The sequence below is a fragment of the Protopterus annectens genome, chromosome 15.part0 (genome assembly GCF_019279795.1).
Source record: "Protopterus annectens isolate FY-2018-M chromosome 15.part0, PAN1.0, whole genome shotgun sequence".
NCBI lineage: Eukaryota > Metazoa > Chordata > Ceratodontiformes > Protopteridae > Protopterus > Protopterus annectens.
In genome coordinates, this window is record NC_056749.1 from 201,498,185 (window position 1) to 201,515,894 (window position 17,710).

Sequence of the window (17,710 nt, forward strand, 5' to 3'; positions counted from 1 at the left end):
TGGGTGCCAGGCCTGGTTTTATGTGAAGTTTTCTTTGATCTGGGGTTCAGACAACTTGTACCCGTCATGAGTTGTGTGCGCTCCTCAAGTGTGCTTCTTTGGAGAAATCTGTGGTTATGGTCTTCTGTCAGAGAAACCTGGATTCAGTCTGATGGTGTCTTTCCACCAAACAAGCTTTCTTTTCAAGCACAGGAGAGCAGCAATCAGCACGGTTTCCGGGGGATAGTAGTACTGTCAAGTGTTCTTTAGCAACCACTGGAGGTTTACATACATAATTTTGCCAGTGAAATCATAACTATACATGACACCATAATTACAAAAGCTTCTAGCTACTCCCTTGCTGTGACTACCTACTCTAGGACATCTTTTCTTGGGAGCAGAGGGTCTTTGGACTTCTCCCCCCCATTTCCTGGACTGTCATGGTCTTTCTTTTCACTGGCTAGGAGGCAGAGGCCAAATTTTAGAAGGATAATATCCATTATAATTCAGGGTTTGAGAGAGAAAATAAAATTCTCATTTTATCAGATTCACTTTTATCTAATTTTTCAAATACCCTTTCTGCAGGAGAACCAAACAGGAATTCTTAAGCCAATGGGGCATCCACTAGTTAGAACTTAACTTGGTTACAAACTGGCTGGGACCTCATCGAAGTGCATGTGAATAACAGAACCAGCACTAGCTGCTCTGCATGATGCATCTCAAGCATAGTAACCACACTTCAGAATGTGTCTAAAAACCTGGACAGCTACTCTAGCTGTGTCCTGTACGCCCCTTAGTAATACATTATCTGAAATGCCTTCAGCTTTCAAAATCACTGTACCTGCAAGGAACAAGCAGTTTAACATGTACAACTGGCAAGTGAGTTCCCTCAGAGAGGGTAGAAGATATGCAAGTCTTCTTCCGAACCAGTCTGGTAGTCTACCCTCCCAGTCATTAGGTAGGGGGTGTCTAGTAGCAGACGACTTAGGTGCACCCTTAGTGGATTCAGTAGAGATTAGGGAGGTGTCAGTTTTGGGTTCTTGTATGTACAATTATTGTGTGTATAAATTTAATCAGTCTGGCTTCCACGATTGAGGGAGGAGTGTGCAAAGAAGTCTTCGAAGACCTCCAATATCACATGGACTGGTGGGATAGCAAGTTTAGAAGCTGCCTGTACTGACTTTGGGCATGACAGAATTCCATTCTTTCCCACTGAAAAGCCGCCATCTTATGTTATTTATCCTCACATGATAAACTCTCCGGGGGCAGATCAGAGGAAAGGGAATCATTTGAGTCAGAATCTGAATAGGTTTGATGAGGGGAGGTGTTCAAAATAAGACATCCTCAGATCATGAAAAATCAGACTACTCCTGAAAAGAAACCTCTCTTGATTCTTTAACTTACAGGCTTACTGAGGTAGTGCATAGCACCCGCTCTCCCTAGATTTTCGTCCATGAATTCCTGAGCAAATTTAAGAGGTCCCGAGTTTCAACCTGGGTAGAAGTAGCTGAAGACTGGGAAATAGGCTGAGGTAGCTAGCTGATTTCCTTGGTTTAGGCATCCATTTAGAAACAGGACGACACTGGCCAAGATCAGGTGACTATGGCTTTGGTCCATGTTAAAGGTGTGCGTTATTGTAGAGCAGCCATGGAAGATGCTCTCTTCCCTGGTAACCGACTGAGCAACCTCAGACCCAACAGACCTGGACATCTGAGACAGCAGAGAGGGAAAGCCTGCTGCCATGGTGGCCTCACGTGGAGCCAACACCAGAGAGCTCGGGCATGGTAATTAGAATAGGGGCTGCAAAAGCACCTATAACTAGGTGTTCTGGAAAAAGTACAGGTGTGTACACTTACCATACATGTAGATGTTAGAGTGTATTCACTGTTGCAATCATTACATTTGGGTAATCTGCTGGCAGGTTGCCCTCAGTTGGTCTGATTAACAAAGTCTTGGGTCGTACGTCAGATGCTGTCCCTTCTTTCCATGACGTCGGGTCGTCAGGGGAATAAAACATACAGCCGACGTAATTATATCAGTTTTTCTTGCCCCAGATGTCAGGTGCCCCCCTTATGGGGAGCAAATAAACACAAGTATACCTCCAACCAAAAACAAATACACCAAAAAGGCTTTTAAGCATAGTAAAGGAAAGTATAGGAATAGTCAGAAGATCTAGGGGGCTGGGGGGAGGGTAACCAGGACTGCAACAGTGAATACACTCGAACATCTACATTTATGGTAAGTGTACACAACTGTACTATGTACTTCATGTTTCACTGTTGCAGTCATTACGTTTGGGTAGATTCCCACAGCTATAGTTGGGAGGAGGAGTTTATACAGCATTGGGGCCAGCTATAAGGCCCTGTAAAACAACAGTGGCAAAGCCAGCTCTGGATTTAGAGAAAAGTGGTAAATGATAATGCCAGATGAAAGTATGCACAGAACTCCAGGTAGCAGCTTCTAGGATATCCCTGGTAGGGACACCTCTGAGAAAGGCTGCAGAAGTAGATGCAGCCCTGGTGGAGTGAAATCTGATCCCCTATGGGATAGGTTTTCCATGGTGCTTATAGCAGAAATGAATGCAATGGCTTATCCATTTGGAAATGGTTTGTTTTGAAATAGCCTTCCCCTCTGCCCCTGCAGCAAATGCTACCAGCAATTGTTCAGATTTTCTTCGAGATTTAGTCCTGTCCAAGTAGAATCTCAGTCGTTTGTGCACATCCAAGGAATGCAGAAACCGTTCCCCTTTGTTCTGTGGATTGGGAAAGAAAGTTGGCAAATGAATAGTCTGATGTATCTGTAGTTAGGGTTTGGGAGGCAGGGGGTAGTGTGAATGGTAATCCCTTGTTTTGGTGGCAGGCTTTTGCCCACCATAGGAACTCCAAGCGTAGACAAAGTATGATGTTAATCATAGTTTCCAAGCTGTGACAATGTTCACTCCATAGACTCCATAGATACCACTGTAGTTTCCTCATATGCAGTCTTGCATATGGAATTAGAAGAATGCAGGAGGCCATGAACCCCAAGGCTTGCAGTATTTGTCTTGCAGATAGTTTTTTTGTGGCCACTTGTTTGAAGCAAGTTATCAACTGAATTGGCTTCTCTGGTGTGAGGAAAGCCATCTGGGCAGTTGTATTCAAGCTTGCACCCAGGAATGTCATCTGTTGATAGGGTACCAGTTGTGATTTATTTTCGTTTATGGTGTACCCTAGACAACTTAGAACCCTTTTTTCAAATGCCAGATGATTTAAAAGTATGCCCCGGTTTTCTGACTGAATTAGACATTGTCCAGGTATGGATATATTTGAATATTTCTTTGCCTGCAAAATGCAATAACTGGAGCCAAGCACTTTGTGAATACCTGGGTGCAGTAGACATGAAAAAGGGCAGTGCAGTGAACTGATAATGCAAGTAGCCTGCTTTGAAGCGTAGGTATCTTCTGCAAGATTCCTTGATTGGGATGTGCAGGTATGCTTTTAAATCTAGAGTTGCCAACCAGGTGTCTTTGCCTAGCATAGGAAGTAACTGGCTAAGAGTCAGCATCTTGCATTTTTGAATCTCCAGAAAGGTGTTTAGAGTAGACAGATCCAAGATTGGACGCCATGGACTTGTCTTTTCTGAGTACCAGAAAAAGCCTTGAATAGAAACCTTGTCCCTTTTCCTCTTCTGGCACCAGTTGAATAGCCCCCATGCTTAAGAAAGTACTTGTTTTTGAGCCTCTGCTCACTGATTTAGGGGCAGGGTCTGGCCACCCGTTTGGCGTTGGCAATGCGTGGAAATGAAACCTGTATCCCTGGGACACTATTTAAAACCCATTTGTCCTGGGTTATGAGTTCCCAGTTCTTTGCATGAAGAGCAATCTTTCCCCTCAAAGGGGAGGTTGAAAGATAAGTGTTTGGTCATTTTAAAAGGAAGTAATTGAGACTGTTAACTGTAGGGGGATGTCATTTCCACATCTGGAGGTGGAGGCCCCAACTGCTTAGCTCTGAGAGTACCCTGGGACTGAAACTTGGGGTTTTTGCTGTGTCTGGGTTCAGCTTGAGAGGGTCTGTAAAGGACCAATTCTTAGTAGGCCAATGCCTACAAAATCTTGGAGGTTGCACTTAAGAAATCTTTAACAGTTTGCATAGATTTAACTTTATCTTCCATCTATTTTAGAACTTCTTCAGCCTTATTGCCAAACAGGCGGTCCTGATTTAAAGGAGCATCCAACAATTTAGCTTTAACATGATCAGGCAAAGATTGCTCCGTAAGCCAAGCATGCTTTCTAAGCACAGACCCAGTAACAGCAGCCCTGCAGGAGGCAGAATGCATTAAATTCTGCAAATCTTTATTTTCCACACAGTCAGGAATCATCATTTTCTGTTTAAGCAGTCCAATAATGTGCCGTTGATATTTTAACATAAGAAATTGGCAATTTAATGCTCTGATTGCCAAGGTCACAGAAGTATAAACCTTTTGACCCCATCTATCCAGTGCCCTGGAATCTCTATCAGAAGAGGGTAGGATTTTTAGCAGTAGAAGCCTTAATGCCCTTAGGCCTCTGAGAAATGGTTTCTAGATCTGCAACATGATTTTTGAAAAGGAACTTGTGGGACTCAGGAACCTTGTAGTATCTGTCAGGTTTACTAGGAGCTGGAGGCAGAGAATCAGGGGCCAAACTGGATTCCGAGAATACATCAACAATTTCTAGAACAGGAGGTATAGCCAAAGGCCTATGCTAAGGTAGAAGCAGGAAATCCTTATGCCTCTTTTTTGAATCAGAAAATTCCTGGCTTTCCTAGTGGAAATGCTCCCTCAAAGCACATAACGTTTCCCCAAAAGAAAGGTCCTCAGGAGGGGAAGCAGAGGGAATGGAGTCCTCTGCATCGGAATCCTCATAAGTAGGTATGGACAAATCCAGGTCATTAAAGAGTCAGAAGAAACGGAATCCTGATCAGAGGATTCATAATCAAGTTAAGCCCTAGGCTGGGGGGGGGGGGTTTGACTACCCCTGATTAGAGAAAGATCTTCAGCCATTTTTATCATTTGTTTTTTAGGCATAGGGGCCTGAACATGTGGCCTGGGCGTCTTTTTTTAGACATGGATCGAGATTTAGGCCTTAGTAATGGAGTGTCAATTTAATATACAAATCTGTAGGCCTGAATACACCCTCAGAAGCCGGTGCCTGCACAGCGGCTCCGGACCCATCCAAGGTAGAAACATCCACGGGTTCCATAGGTGAAGCATCTCGCGGCATACCAGACTCCGAATGGGCCTCAGTAGAGGCCTGCGAATCAGAAGTAGCAGGTATCAGGGGCTGCAAATGCGCCTCACTGAGTACCGGCGAACTGGCGACAGGCTTAGAAGAGTTGTCAAAAGTTTTGGACCTCGGCAGCCTGTCTTCTCTGCATTTTTTCAGAATTCCTGTAGTCTGAAGGCTAAACGATGACATTTCTGGATAATTAAACAGAGAACCGAAATAATTAGAGGCAAAAATGTACCGACGACGGATAGTGTGCTGATTAAAGCACAAAACCGACAGCAGCAAGGTACGTCGTGGTCAGGGCCTAGGCAAGGAATACAGTACGATTGAAAATCTTTATAAGGTATTTGCTTTCCACAAGTAATGCAATTAACTTTTACTGACATCGGTATGGAGCAAGAAAAAGTTTCCCCAATGGGGTACTTGGCTTTAAGTTGAAGACTTCTGAAATTTTCGTTTGAGTTTCAGAACTGGAGTCAGCCGACCGGCACGTGCGAACTGCTTCTGCTTCGGGCACCGCACGGCAAGAAAGACTGATGTAATGAAGTCTGCTGCATGTTTTATACCCCTGACGTCATGGAAGAAGGGACAGCATCTGACGTAGGACCCAAGACTTTGTTAATCAGGCTGACTGAGGGCAACCTGCCAGCAGATTACCCAAATGTAATGACTGCAACAGTGAAACACGAAGAACATAGTGAGCACAGATGTGAAGGATCTCTACACAGGCAGCTTCTAAGCTTGCTACCCCAACAGTTCATGTGGTATTAGAGGTCTTCCAAGACATCTCTTTACACACCCCCCCCACCATGGAAGCCAGACTGATTAAGTTTTTTTCCCTTGTCTTTCATATTTTGATAAGGTACTGGAAGAGGAAGGGAAAGCAACAGGGACCAGGTTCAAGGACGTTGTTGCTGCAGTGTGGACTTTGGCCCTATGCTTAAATGGGCTTTAGCTCTAAAACTAACCTGACAACTAGAAATGTGCTGAGGCTCCAAAGAAAACAGACAAAGTAGGAAAGTCTTTACAAGGGATGCGTCTCCCACACTTCATGTAGTTAAATTTTTTAAACATTAATCAGAAAGTACAGTTTTGTACCTACCATAAATGTAGATGTTAGAGTGCTAATACAGCTGCAGTCATAACAGATGGATTCTCCTGCCGTCAGGCGGGTCCTCGGTCGGCCGAATTCCAAAGTCTAGGTCTGGCGTCGGTTGTCGTCGCTTCTTCCCCAACGTAAGTGCGACAGGGGTATAAAAGAACCAGCCGACACCATTTTCTTCAGTTTTTCTTGCCCCAGATGTCAGGTGCCCTCAGAAAGAAGGCAATACATAAAATTATGTAATTAATGCAATGCAATATAATCAAAGACCAGTAGTTGCAAGCAAATACACCATAAAAGAAGACCCCTAGAGGGGAAGGAGGGAGGGAAACCTGGACTGCAGCTGTATTAGCACTCGAACATCTACATTTATGGTAGGTACAAAACTGTACTATGTTCATCGTGCATTCAGCTGCAGTCATAACAGATGGGTAGAATCCCAAAGCTAAGAAAGGGGTGGTAGGCACTAGGAGCTAGGAGGAGCCAAAATGCCCTGCAAGACTGCAGTGGCAAAGCCTGCTCTAGATTTGGAGTACAATGGCAGGTTGTAGTGCTTAGAGAAGGTATGCACAGAACTCCAAGTGGCTGCTTCTAAAATATCCTTGGTAGGAACTCCGAGGAAGGCTGCAGAGGTGGCTGTGGCCCTGGTAGAATGAGTTCCAATTCCTGTAGGTACAGTTTTGCCATGAAAGGAATAGCAAAAGCGTATGCAGTGGGCTATCCATTTTGAGATTGTCTGTTTGGATATTGACTTTCCTTGAGCTCCTACCGCATAGGCCACAAAAAGCTGTTCTGATTTTCTGAAAGATTTTGTTCTGTCCAAATAATAACGCAGTTGTCTGTGGATGTCCAAGGAATGCAGTAATCTCTCCCCTTTGTTTTGAGGATTAGGATAAAAAGTAGGTAAATGTATGGCCTGATTTAAAGCTACCCTGGATACCACTTTAGGCATAAAAGGACGGGTTGGTACGTAATGAAACTCTGTCCTGATGGAAGATAAAAGGCTGGACAGCCATAAGAGCCTGTAGTTCTGAAACTCTACGAGCTGAAGTGATAGCCAGTAGGAAAGCCGTTTTCCAGGACAAATATTGTAAATCTGATGAGGCAGCTGGTTCAAAAGGAGGCAGTGTCAAGTTTTTCCAGAATGAAATTAAGATCCCAAGCAGGTATTGGTGGTTTCCTTGGAGGTCTTAAATTCTTAGCCCCTCTGAGGAACTGTCTTAATAGAGGGTGAGAGAATAAAGGTGGATCAGTGTTGTATTCTGCAGAAATGGCTGAGGCATGGATTTTGATGGAGGAGAACGAAAGTCCACTGCTTAGCAGTTCAGCCAAATATTGTAGTATTTGAGGTAAATTCAGTTTTCCAGGGCAATGGCCCTTTTTCTCATTCCAAACACAAAAACGTTTCCATTTTGCAGAGTAAGCTTTTCTAGTTGATGGCCTTCTGGCCTCCAAAATGACATCCTGCACCTCCTTGGAGAGCAGGGCCTGCTGCGATGCTAAGGAATCTTCCATGCGGCTAGATTGAGTGTTTTCAGCTGACTGAAGAGTTTTGAAGCTGTGCTGAGTCAGAAGAGGCATTAGAGGCAGGGTCCATGGTGGGGAATGCGTCAGGCTCCTCAGGAGTGGGTACCAGTGTTGCCTTGGCCAGTCCGGAGCAATGAGGATCATCTGTGATCTGTCTGCTCTGGTCTTCAATAGGACTTTGGGCAGCAGAGGAAGAGGTGGGAAGGCATAAACGGTCATTGATGTCCAACTGAAAGAGAGAGCGTCCACTCTCCAGGCCTTTGGATGGAAGATCCTTGAGCAGAATTTTGCCAATTGATGATTTTTGTGGGAGGCAAATAGATGTCTGGCCTTCTGTAAAAACTTTTGGATGCAACTTCCATTCGTGTAGATCTGTCATATTCCTGCTTAGGTTGTCTGCCAGCGTGTTTTCCTTGCCTGGCAAGTACTGTGCTTGTATAGTTCCATTTGTAAGTCCATGGCCATGTTCCAAAGTGACATGGCCAGTCTGCATAGGGGATAAGAATGTGTTCCTCCCTGCTTGTTTATGTACCACATAACTGTGGAGTTGTCTGTTCTTATCAATAGCTGACCTGGTTGTAGAAGGTCCTTGAAAGCTGTAATAGCATTTATCACTGCTAGCATTTCTTTTTGATTGATGTGAAGGTGCTTTTCTTTGTGGGTCCATTTGCCCTGAATGCACCGGTCTGTCATGTGCGCCCCCCAGGCGTAGTCCGAGGAGTCTGTTGTGATGACTTTTATTTGCTTGAGGCTTGCTGAATGGAAGACCTGTGTTTGGCATGCTTGAGCCCACCACAGAAATTCCTTTTGCAGACATGGAATTAGTGGTATTATTGTTTCCAAACTGTGGCTGTGTTGAGACCATATGTTTTTTAGGTACCACTGTAGTTCTCATATGCAGCTTTGCACATGGGATTACTAAGATGCAAGATGCCATGAATCCCAGAGCCTGCAGGATTTTCCTTGCAGTCAGCCTGGTGCAATTTGCCAGTGTTCTGAAATATTGAATTAGTTGCCCCTGCTTCTCTGGCGTGAGGTAGGCCATCTGGGTGTTTGCGTCCAAATTGGCACCCAGGAAAATTATCTTCCGAGAGGGTATTAGTCTTGATATCTCTTTGTTGACTGTGTATCCTAGAGTTTTTAATAACATCATCACATAAGCCAGATGTTTCAGAAGAATGTGCTTGCTGTCCGCTTGGATCAGGCAGTCCAAATAAGGGTATATTTGTATCCCTTGAAGTCTGCAGTAGGCAATTACTGATGACAAGCATTTCGTGAATACTCTGGGCGCAGTAGATAAACCAAAGGGCAATGCAGAGAATTGATAATGGGTTGAACCTGCAAGAAATCGGAGGTATCTTCTGCAATTGTCTGATTGGGACATGCAGGTATGCCTCCTTGAGGTCCAATGTTACCAGCGAAGACTCCTTGCCCAGCATGGGAAGTTGCTGTAGAGTGAGCATCTTGAATTTTGGTACGAGTAGAAATGTGTTTAGGATGGATGGGTCCAAAATAGGTCTCCAATCCTTTCCCTTCCTTGGTACCAGAAAATAGCCTGGAATAAAACCCTTGACCTTGTTCGTGCGTAGGTACCTCTTGAATAGCTTTCATGTTTATAAGATCTGAAATTTGCTTTTGTGCCTCTGCCCTTTGTGTGGCAGGTTTGGCATGCCTTTCATTTTTGGAAGGGTATGAAAATGGAATTTGTAGCCTCTGTTTATAATGTTCAGGATCCATTTGTCCTTTGTGACAATATGCCAATTTTTTGAGAATAGTGCCAGCTTTCCTCCTAAGGGGGCTGCCATTTGAGACCTAGTTGGCATGCAAAGGGGAAAGTCACCGGTTTTGCTTTCTGAAAGATTGCGAGTTGTCCTCACCACCTCTCTGTGTAGGAGCTTGCCATTGTCTGCCTCTGTACGAGCCTTGTGTTTGCCCTCTGCCCCTCGGGCACCTGTATCTGCCTCTTTGGGGTCTGTCTGTGGCAGGAAAGGACCAGTTTTTGGAAGGCCAATTTCTACTAAAACGTGGGGGTTGAACCTGCAGAAATTCTCACACAGTTTGCATCGATTTAGCCTTTTCCTCCATTTTCCGTAATACTTCCTCAGCATTTGCCCCAAATAGTACATCCTTTTGAAGAGGGGAGTCTAGTAATTTAGCTTTGACATGATCAGGCAAGGCTTGTTCCTTGAGCCAGGCATGCCTACGTATGACTGAGCCTGTAACAGCAGCTCTACAGGAGGCCTCTAGAGCATCAAAACCACATTGTAAGGTATGTTTACCCACTTCTGCACTATGCATCAAATCCTGCAACTCCTTCATGTCTGGTTGTTCAGGTTGTGACATTTTACTTTTCAATTGAGATAACAGAAACTGTTGGTATTTTAGCATATGAAACTGACAGTTCAAGGCCCTCATGGATAAGGTAGCAGAGGTATATACCCCCCCCCACCTTTCTAAGGATCTGGAATCTCTCTCAGAAGGCAATGGGTTTTTGGCAATGGAGGCCTTAACTCCCTTGGGCCCCTGTGAGATGGTTTCTAGGTCAGCAGCATGGCTTTTGTATAGAAATTGGTGCGAGTCAGGAACCCTATAGTACCTGTCAGGCTTAACTGGAGCTGGAGAAAGAGAGTCCGGGTTAAGGCAGGCCTCCGAGTAAACATCTAGGATGTCCAGGACAGGAGGAATAGCCAGAGGCCTGTGCTGGGGTAACAAAAGAAATTCCCTGAGCCTTTTCTTGGAATCTGAATAATCCTGGCCTTCCCAGTGGAAGTGTTCCCTTAAGGTATGCAGAGTTTCACCAAATGAGTAATCCTCAGGGGGGGGGATACAGAATGAATAGATTCCTCTGCATCAGAGTCTTCAAAAGGGGAGTAAAACTGTTCCTGATAATCAGAGTGCTCTGAAATAATGGAGCCCTGATCAGAGGAGGAGGAATCTTCCTCCACTCTGGGTCTTTTGTCCGGAGGTGGCTGAGAACCTCTGATTAGAGTAATTAAATCCTCAGCCATTTTAAGCATCCGTTTTTTAGGCATGGGGCCTGGAGATGGGCCCTGTGTAGCTGGTCTCTTAAGGTGCATGGTAGCTTTAGACTTGGTGAAAGCCTTGATGGAGAAAGAGGAAGGTCTGAAGACACCTTGAGTGGAGGTGGACCTGTCCACATTCTGTGTTTCAACTCCAAGCATGGCTTCGGTATCTGTAGTCAGGGTGTGGGCCGAGGAGCCTGCGACCTTGGGTACAGGAGACACCGCCAAGGATGTGTCGTCGGTAATCAGGGGCGGCGTAGTCACCTCGCTGAGAACCGGACCACGTGTAGTCGGCTTTGGCGTGGTGTCGGTAGAGGCCGCGGACCTAGAGTGCCGGTCCTTGTCTTTGCGGTTTTTTAGACAAAACCGGAGTCGGAGTATCCGACGACATAGTATAGTTAAATGCTTTCCCAAAATAATGCTGGGCGAACTCCGCCCGACGCTTGATAGTGCATTTGTTGAATGTAGCACAAAAGCGACAGACCGAGACGTCGTGATCTGGGCCTAAACAAGGTATACAGAGGGAATAGAAATCCTTATGCGGTATTTGCTTCCCACAAGAAATACAATTATTAACTTTGTCTGTCATCGGTCTGAGGCAAGAAAAAGTTTCCCCAACGGGGTACTTAACTTTTAAGAAGACTTCGGTTCAAATATTTCGTAATCTCAGGAGCTGGCCGACCGGCACTTGCGAACTGCTTCTGCTTCGGGCACCGCGCGGCAAGAAAGACTGAAGAAAATGTTGTTGGCTGGTTCTTATACCCCTGTCACACTGACGTCAGGGAAGAAGCGATGACAACCGATGCCGGACCTAGACTTTGGAATTCGGCCGACCAAGGACCCGCCTGACGGCAGGAGAACCCATCTGTTATGACTGCAGCTGTATGCACGATGATCAAAGAATTCCCCAACAAGGCACGTAACCTCAAATTTGTTTGCAGAAACTCTGGAGAAAATGAAACCATTCAACAGTCTGAGTATATGGTACATGTGGCAGCACAATGGAATGCAAAGTTGGAAAGAACTGAAGATGGCACTGAAGCACTCCCCTCTTATACCCTGGCATCTGAATGGCCATCAGACATCAACTAGGGATGAAGAGAATATGTGCAAACTGGGCTGGTCGCAATCCTCCGCATGGCAGGAAGACACAAGGACCACTGACTACAAAGGTCACCACTATACTACAAAAAAGTAAAAGATCTGAACTGAACCAAAAAACTGCAGATCAAAAGCAACAGCTTGCCAGAACCTCCCAATGCCTGCTGTTACGTAAATGAGAACTGGCAAGAAAGGGAAGTGTGGAGCATTATCATACTTAAGAGTTCTGAACATGGCAAACTTGGAAAAATACCAAGTAAATGCTGACAAGACCTACTAGTCCTACCATTTAAATGGACTGGATTAAGCAATATCTCAATGAAAACACCCTAACTGCTTCAAAATGAAATGCCATCTTATTTTGTAGTCAGTACATTACGTGCAGACTTGTTTTAGAGAAGCAATTAATGTCTCACTGCAGTCAGCTCTCGTACTGCCTGCATTCCCCCTGCTGTGTTGCCCATTCTAGAGGAGCTTTCCTTAAGTCCCCTTCTGTAAACAGGCCTTGCAAAGTAGTGGCTAACAACTAATAATTAAACAAAAAGTCTGATATTTTAAGAAGAGAATGATGGTTGATGACACAAATGGTCAATGTGTGCTATGTAAAATGTTCATTTCATGTGGACAAAACAGTATGCAAGAGTTCAGATACACCATGAATAACTCTTACCTAGCTGAGCCTTTCTTGTTTGCTCTTCTATTTGACGAAGCCTTTCCATAAGCTCTTCCTTTTCACGCTCAATTTTCTCCTTTTCTTTCTCTGCAATCTCTCGTTTCTTCTTTTCATTTTCCAGCAAAGCCCTAAAATACACAGCAAGGTTATCGAGAGTGAAGAATGCGTAGTAGTGCCTCAAAAAAACATAAGATAAACAGTCTTAAACCAATGATAGCTCCAAACAGGAAAGCTACAATGTCAATTAAATCCAGAGTTGCAGCAGTATATGGATGTGCAGTGTGAGTGCACGTGTCGGGACACATGCACTGAAACCTAGTTCAAACTGAGCATATGCAAACTCGTACAGTGGGCAGACGAACAGGATATACATTGATGTATATCCTGATCTCCCCACTGTATGAGCAGATGATCAGGATATACACTGATGTGCAATTCAGATAGCATACAACAATTTTACTAGACAAGAAAACCACCACCATTAGAAATGGGAGATTTTGTTTAGCCAGCAAAGGAGTTATTTTTATCTAGTAACAGGCAACTCAAAACACATTTCAGGTTTCTTGAAATCTCAACTGTACTGACAACAGTTAGAAGTAACCCTTAATGGTTAACTGCTCAGTTCTCATACTGGGAAGGGGGGGGGGGTGGTGGGTGTCAAGTCCTCCAACTAACTCCACACACAAACCTAATATACTAACTCTGAAACTGCACAACCTTAGGGGTCAACAGAAACTTCCCCAGTGTCAAAATCTTTCCAATTTCAAAACTGGTTCAACTAAATATAAAGCCACTTAAAACAATAGACTATTCCTGCTTCATTGTAAACTGTTGCGATCATACCCATATATCTCAATTTAATGCTGCTGACACGATGAAAGTTTACAGTTTTCACCCATATACATACAAGAAACATCCGAGTAAGATTAATGATGAACTTAAGCACTTTTTCTGAAAGCAGAAGCAATGCCAATGTTAAGTTTGCCAGTCATCCACTAACTTGCATCAACTAGTGAATAGGATATCGGAATAAAATGGATACATTAAGCAGAAAAAAACAAGGAATCATCTGTCGAATACTATCCTTGTATTGTCTGAGCAGTATTTTTTTATCGTGAATTTGAAACGTTCACTGAAAGTAGCATCCAACAATATGAGAAACTAACAGGTTGCAAAATGTTAGTAGCAGTAAATGAACGCACTGAAACGTGAAATCTAAGCAAGTCTAGCAGTACACAAAGAGTATCTGCTACATCGGTGATTCAAATTCTAACAGTAGCATGGCTGTCCAAACTGGCCTTCAGAGCCCACCCTGAAAGAAGAGGAGGAATAGACAAGCAGTGACCAACTCGCATCTCAGAAGCGTGAATGTTTTCTCAATCCCATACAACATGATCAGATGAGCACAACGGGAAGTGTACTGCGCTACAAAACCAAAGGGAGGAAACAACAGCATAGAATAAGTGGTTTGTCTGATGAGGTCAATAAGGCGGCCAAAAAGTGCATTTCCACAGTTAGTGTGGTTTGGCTTTATTAGCCTAACTACATCTATAAAGACTCTAGCAGAAATGTCTTGGGCATTCAGAAGCCATGTAGCTTAAACAGGTGTCCTTAATGTGCACTACATCTCCTCCTCTCCTCTTGTTACTGTGTTTATACAAGTCTGCGGAATTTCATGGAAGATACTGCTTTGAACACTGACACTGTTCTTTCATTTGGCTATTCTCCTGTAAGAACTGTTCTGCTGCTTCCCAGTCACTGCAACAGCAAATACTGACCACTCCACATCATAAGCAGAACGAAACAGTTGATGAAGGCATTTCTGATATTCTCTGGACACACTCTGGGGAGTACAAGCCTGAAACAGTTAATAGGTATGAAGAGTTGGTCTCTAATGGGCAAGTTATAGTAATTCTATTTCTGTTCAGCCTTGCAAAACACTGACTGTTTTTACTTCCACAAATGTATGTATGGTCTCAGATGAAGTGGCCTAAAGTACAGTTTTGTACCTACCATAAATGTAGATGTCCGATAGATATGCAACTGCAGTCATAAAGTACAGTTTTGTACCTACCATAAATGTAGATGTCCGAACTGGATAGCATCTGCAGTCATAACAACTGGGTTGTCCTGTCGTCAGGCAGCCCTTCAGTCGGCCGGATTCCAAAGTCCGGGTCCGGCTTCGGCTGATGTCGCACTTCACCCGACGTCATCTCTGTTGGTCTTCGGGTATAAAGGCATCAGCCGACGCCATTTTCCTCAGTGTTTCTTGCCCCAGATGCCAGTAGCCCTCTTGGAGGCTAAAAATTGGATAGATGCCAATGTTTCCAAAAAGATAGAGGTAAACACAAAAATAAGCATGTATGTACATATATACAAACAAATACACCATAAAAGACTCCCGCAGCACCAGCTAGCTATTAGGAGGGTAAAATACCCTAGGAGTACCACAGAGGGGAAGGAGGGAGGGTAATCCTGACTGCAGATGCTATCCAGTTCGGACATCTACATTTATGGTAGGTACAAAACTGTACTATGTCCTTCATGGATGCATCTGCATCATAACAACTGGGTAGAATACCATAGCCAACTAGGGGAGGAGGATAAAACTAGATTATGGTGTGTTTAGGATCCCTTGCAGTACAGCAGTGGCAAACCCTGCTCGGGATCTGGAATATAGAGGTAAGTTATAATGCTTGGCAAATGTATGCACGGAGGTCCAAGTAGCCGCCTCAATAATGTCTTTGTTTGCCACTCCTCGTAAGAAGGCTGTGGTAGTGACTGTTGCCCTTGTAGAATGAGGTCTTATGTTCTGTGGAATTGGTTTTCCATGGAAGGAGAATCGTATGCAATTTCCTATCCATTTGGAGATTGTCTGTTTGGAAATAGCTTTTCCTTCCCTTCCTGTTGCATAGGCTACAAAAAGTTGGTCAGTCTTTCTGCTATTTTTTGTTCTGTCCAAGTAGTAGCGTAGCTGTCTATGTACATCCAAGGTATGCAGTATTCTTTCCCCTCTGTTTTGTGGGTTGGGAAAGAAGGTAGGTAGGTGGATTGCCTGGTTTAAAGACACTCTGGATACCACCTTAGGCATAAATGTAGGATTAGTCCTCATGGACACTATCTTGGTGGAAGATTAGGAAGGGTTGCACTGCCATTAAGGCCTGTAGCTCTGAAACCCTCCTTGCTGAAGTAATTGCCAGTAGGAAAGCAGTTTTCCATGACAGGTGTTGTAGGTCTGCTGTTGCTGCTGGTTCAAAGGGTGCTAGTGTCAACTTTTCTAGCACAAAGTTTAAGTCCCAAGCTGGCAAAGGTGGTTTCCTTGGAGGTTTTACATTCTTGATTCCTCTGAGGAACTGCCTGAGCAAAGGGTGCGAAAAAACAGGTGGATCAAAGCTGTATTCTGCTGAAATAGCTGATGCATGTATCTTGGAGGAGGAGTAGGACAAGCCTGAATGAAGAAGTTCGGCCAGATACTCTAGAATGTTAGGCATATCTATGTTTGACGCATCTTTTCCTCTTTCAGTACTCCAAATGACAAACCTTTTCCATTTTCCAGCATAGTTCCTTCTTGTTGAAGGTCTGCGTGCTTCAAGAATAATGTCTTTAACTCTTTGGGAAAGTTCTGGGTTAGCTGTTGCTATGTGATGTTCCATGCAGTCAGTTGCAACGTTTTTAGGTTTGGATGTATGATGCTGTAGTTGTTCTGAGTTAGCATCAAAGGCATCAGGGTATTGGCCACATATTGTTCTGAGACATGCTCCTCAGCAGTGGGTACCAGTGTTGTCTTGGCCAGTTTGGAGCTATCAGGATTATCCTTGGACGTTCTTCCTTGATTTTAGTAATACTTTGTGTATCAAGGGAAGAGGTGGGAATGCATATGCTGTCAGGCCTTTCCAGCTGAAGGAGAGCGAATCCACTTTCCATGCCAGTGGGTGCAATGTCCTTGTGCAGAATTTTTTGAGCTGGTGATTGAGAGGTGATGCAAGTAGATCTATCTGAGGCATTCCCCATTTCTTTGAGATGGTCTTGAAAATGTCCGGGTGCAGTTTCCATTCGTGGGCATCCGATGTGGTTCTGCTTAATATGTCTGCTAGAATATTTTCTTTTCCGTACAAAATTGCCTCTAACTGGATGTTGTACCTGAGTGCCAGGTTCCACAGCTCCAAAGTCATTCTGCATAGGGGTATGAATGAGTGCCTCCCTGCTTGTTGATGTACCACATGACTGTGGTGTTGTCTGTCCTTATCATCAACTGGCCCTCTTTGAGAAATGGTCTGAACCTTTGGATTGCCAGTTTTACTGCCAGCATTTCTTTTAGGTTGATGTGCAGGTGAAGTTGATCCTGTGTCCACAATCCTTGCACGCATTTGTCCAGCATGTGGGCCCCCATCCTCGGTCTGAAGCGCCTGTTGTGTTGGTCTGGCTTGCTTGACATCTGCGAAAGGGTAGGCCTGGGTTTGTCTGGCATGCCTGAGCCCACCATAGGAACTCCTGTTTTAAGCATGGAATTAGTGGGATTTCTGTTTCTAGGCTGTGACTGTGTTGGGACCATAAATTCTTTAGGTACCACTGTAGTTTTCTCATATGTAGTCTGGCAAGTGGGACCAGGATTATGCATGATGCCATGAAGCCCAAGGCCTGCAGTACTTTTCTTGCTGTTAACTTGTTCAGCTTTGTTAGTGCCAAGAAGTAAAGAGGGAGTTTTTTGTTTTTCTGCAGTTAGGAATGCCATTTGTTTTACTGTGTCCAATTCCGCGCCCAAGAATGTCCTTGTTTGGGATGGTATCAGCCTTGACTTTTGTAGATTGACTGTGTATCCCAGTGCTTGTAGCAAGTAAATGACCCTTTGTAAATCTGTTGTCAGCTTGCTTTTGTTGTCCCCTTGTAGCAGGCAGTCGTCCAGGTATGGGTAAATTTGTATTCCCTGTAGTCTGCAATGGGCAATTACTGATGCCAGGCATTTTGTGAATACTCTGGGCGCAGTAGATAAGCCAAAGGGCAATGCTGAGAATTGATAGTGCTCTGATCCTGCAAGAAATCTGAGGTATCTTCTGCAGATT

At 44.3% G+C, this 17,710-nt stretch overlaps 1 protein-coding gene across 1 annotated transcript in view; it reads right to left on the reverse strand.

The window, feature by feature from the left end:
• The window catches only part of MSN (moesin), a 580,418-nt gene that overhangs the window by 144,291 nt on the left and 418,417 nt on the right, over window positions 1–17,710 (reverse strand). Inside the window, exon 9 of the mRNA XM_044057701.1 lies at window positions 12,648–12,778. Coding sequence (XP_043913636.1) covers window positions 12,648–12,778 — 131 coding nt within the window. The remainder of the gene's footprint in view (window positions 1–12,647; window positions 12,779–17,710) is intronic.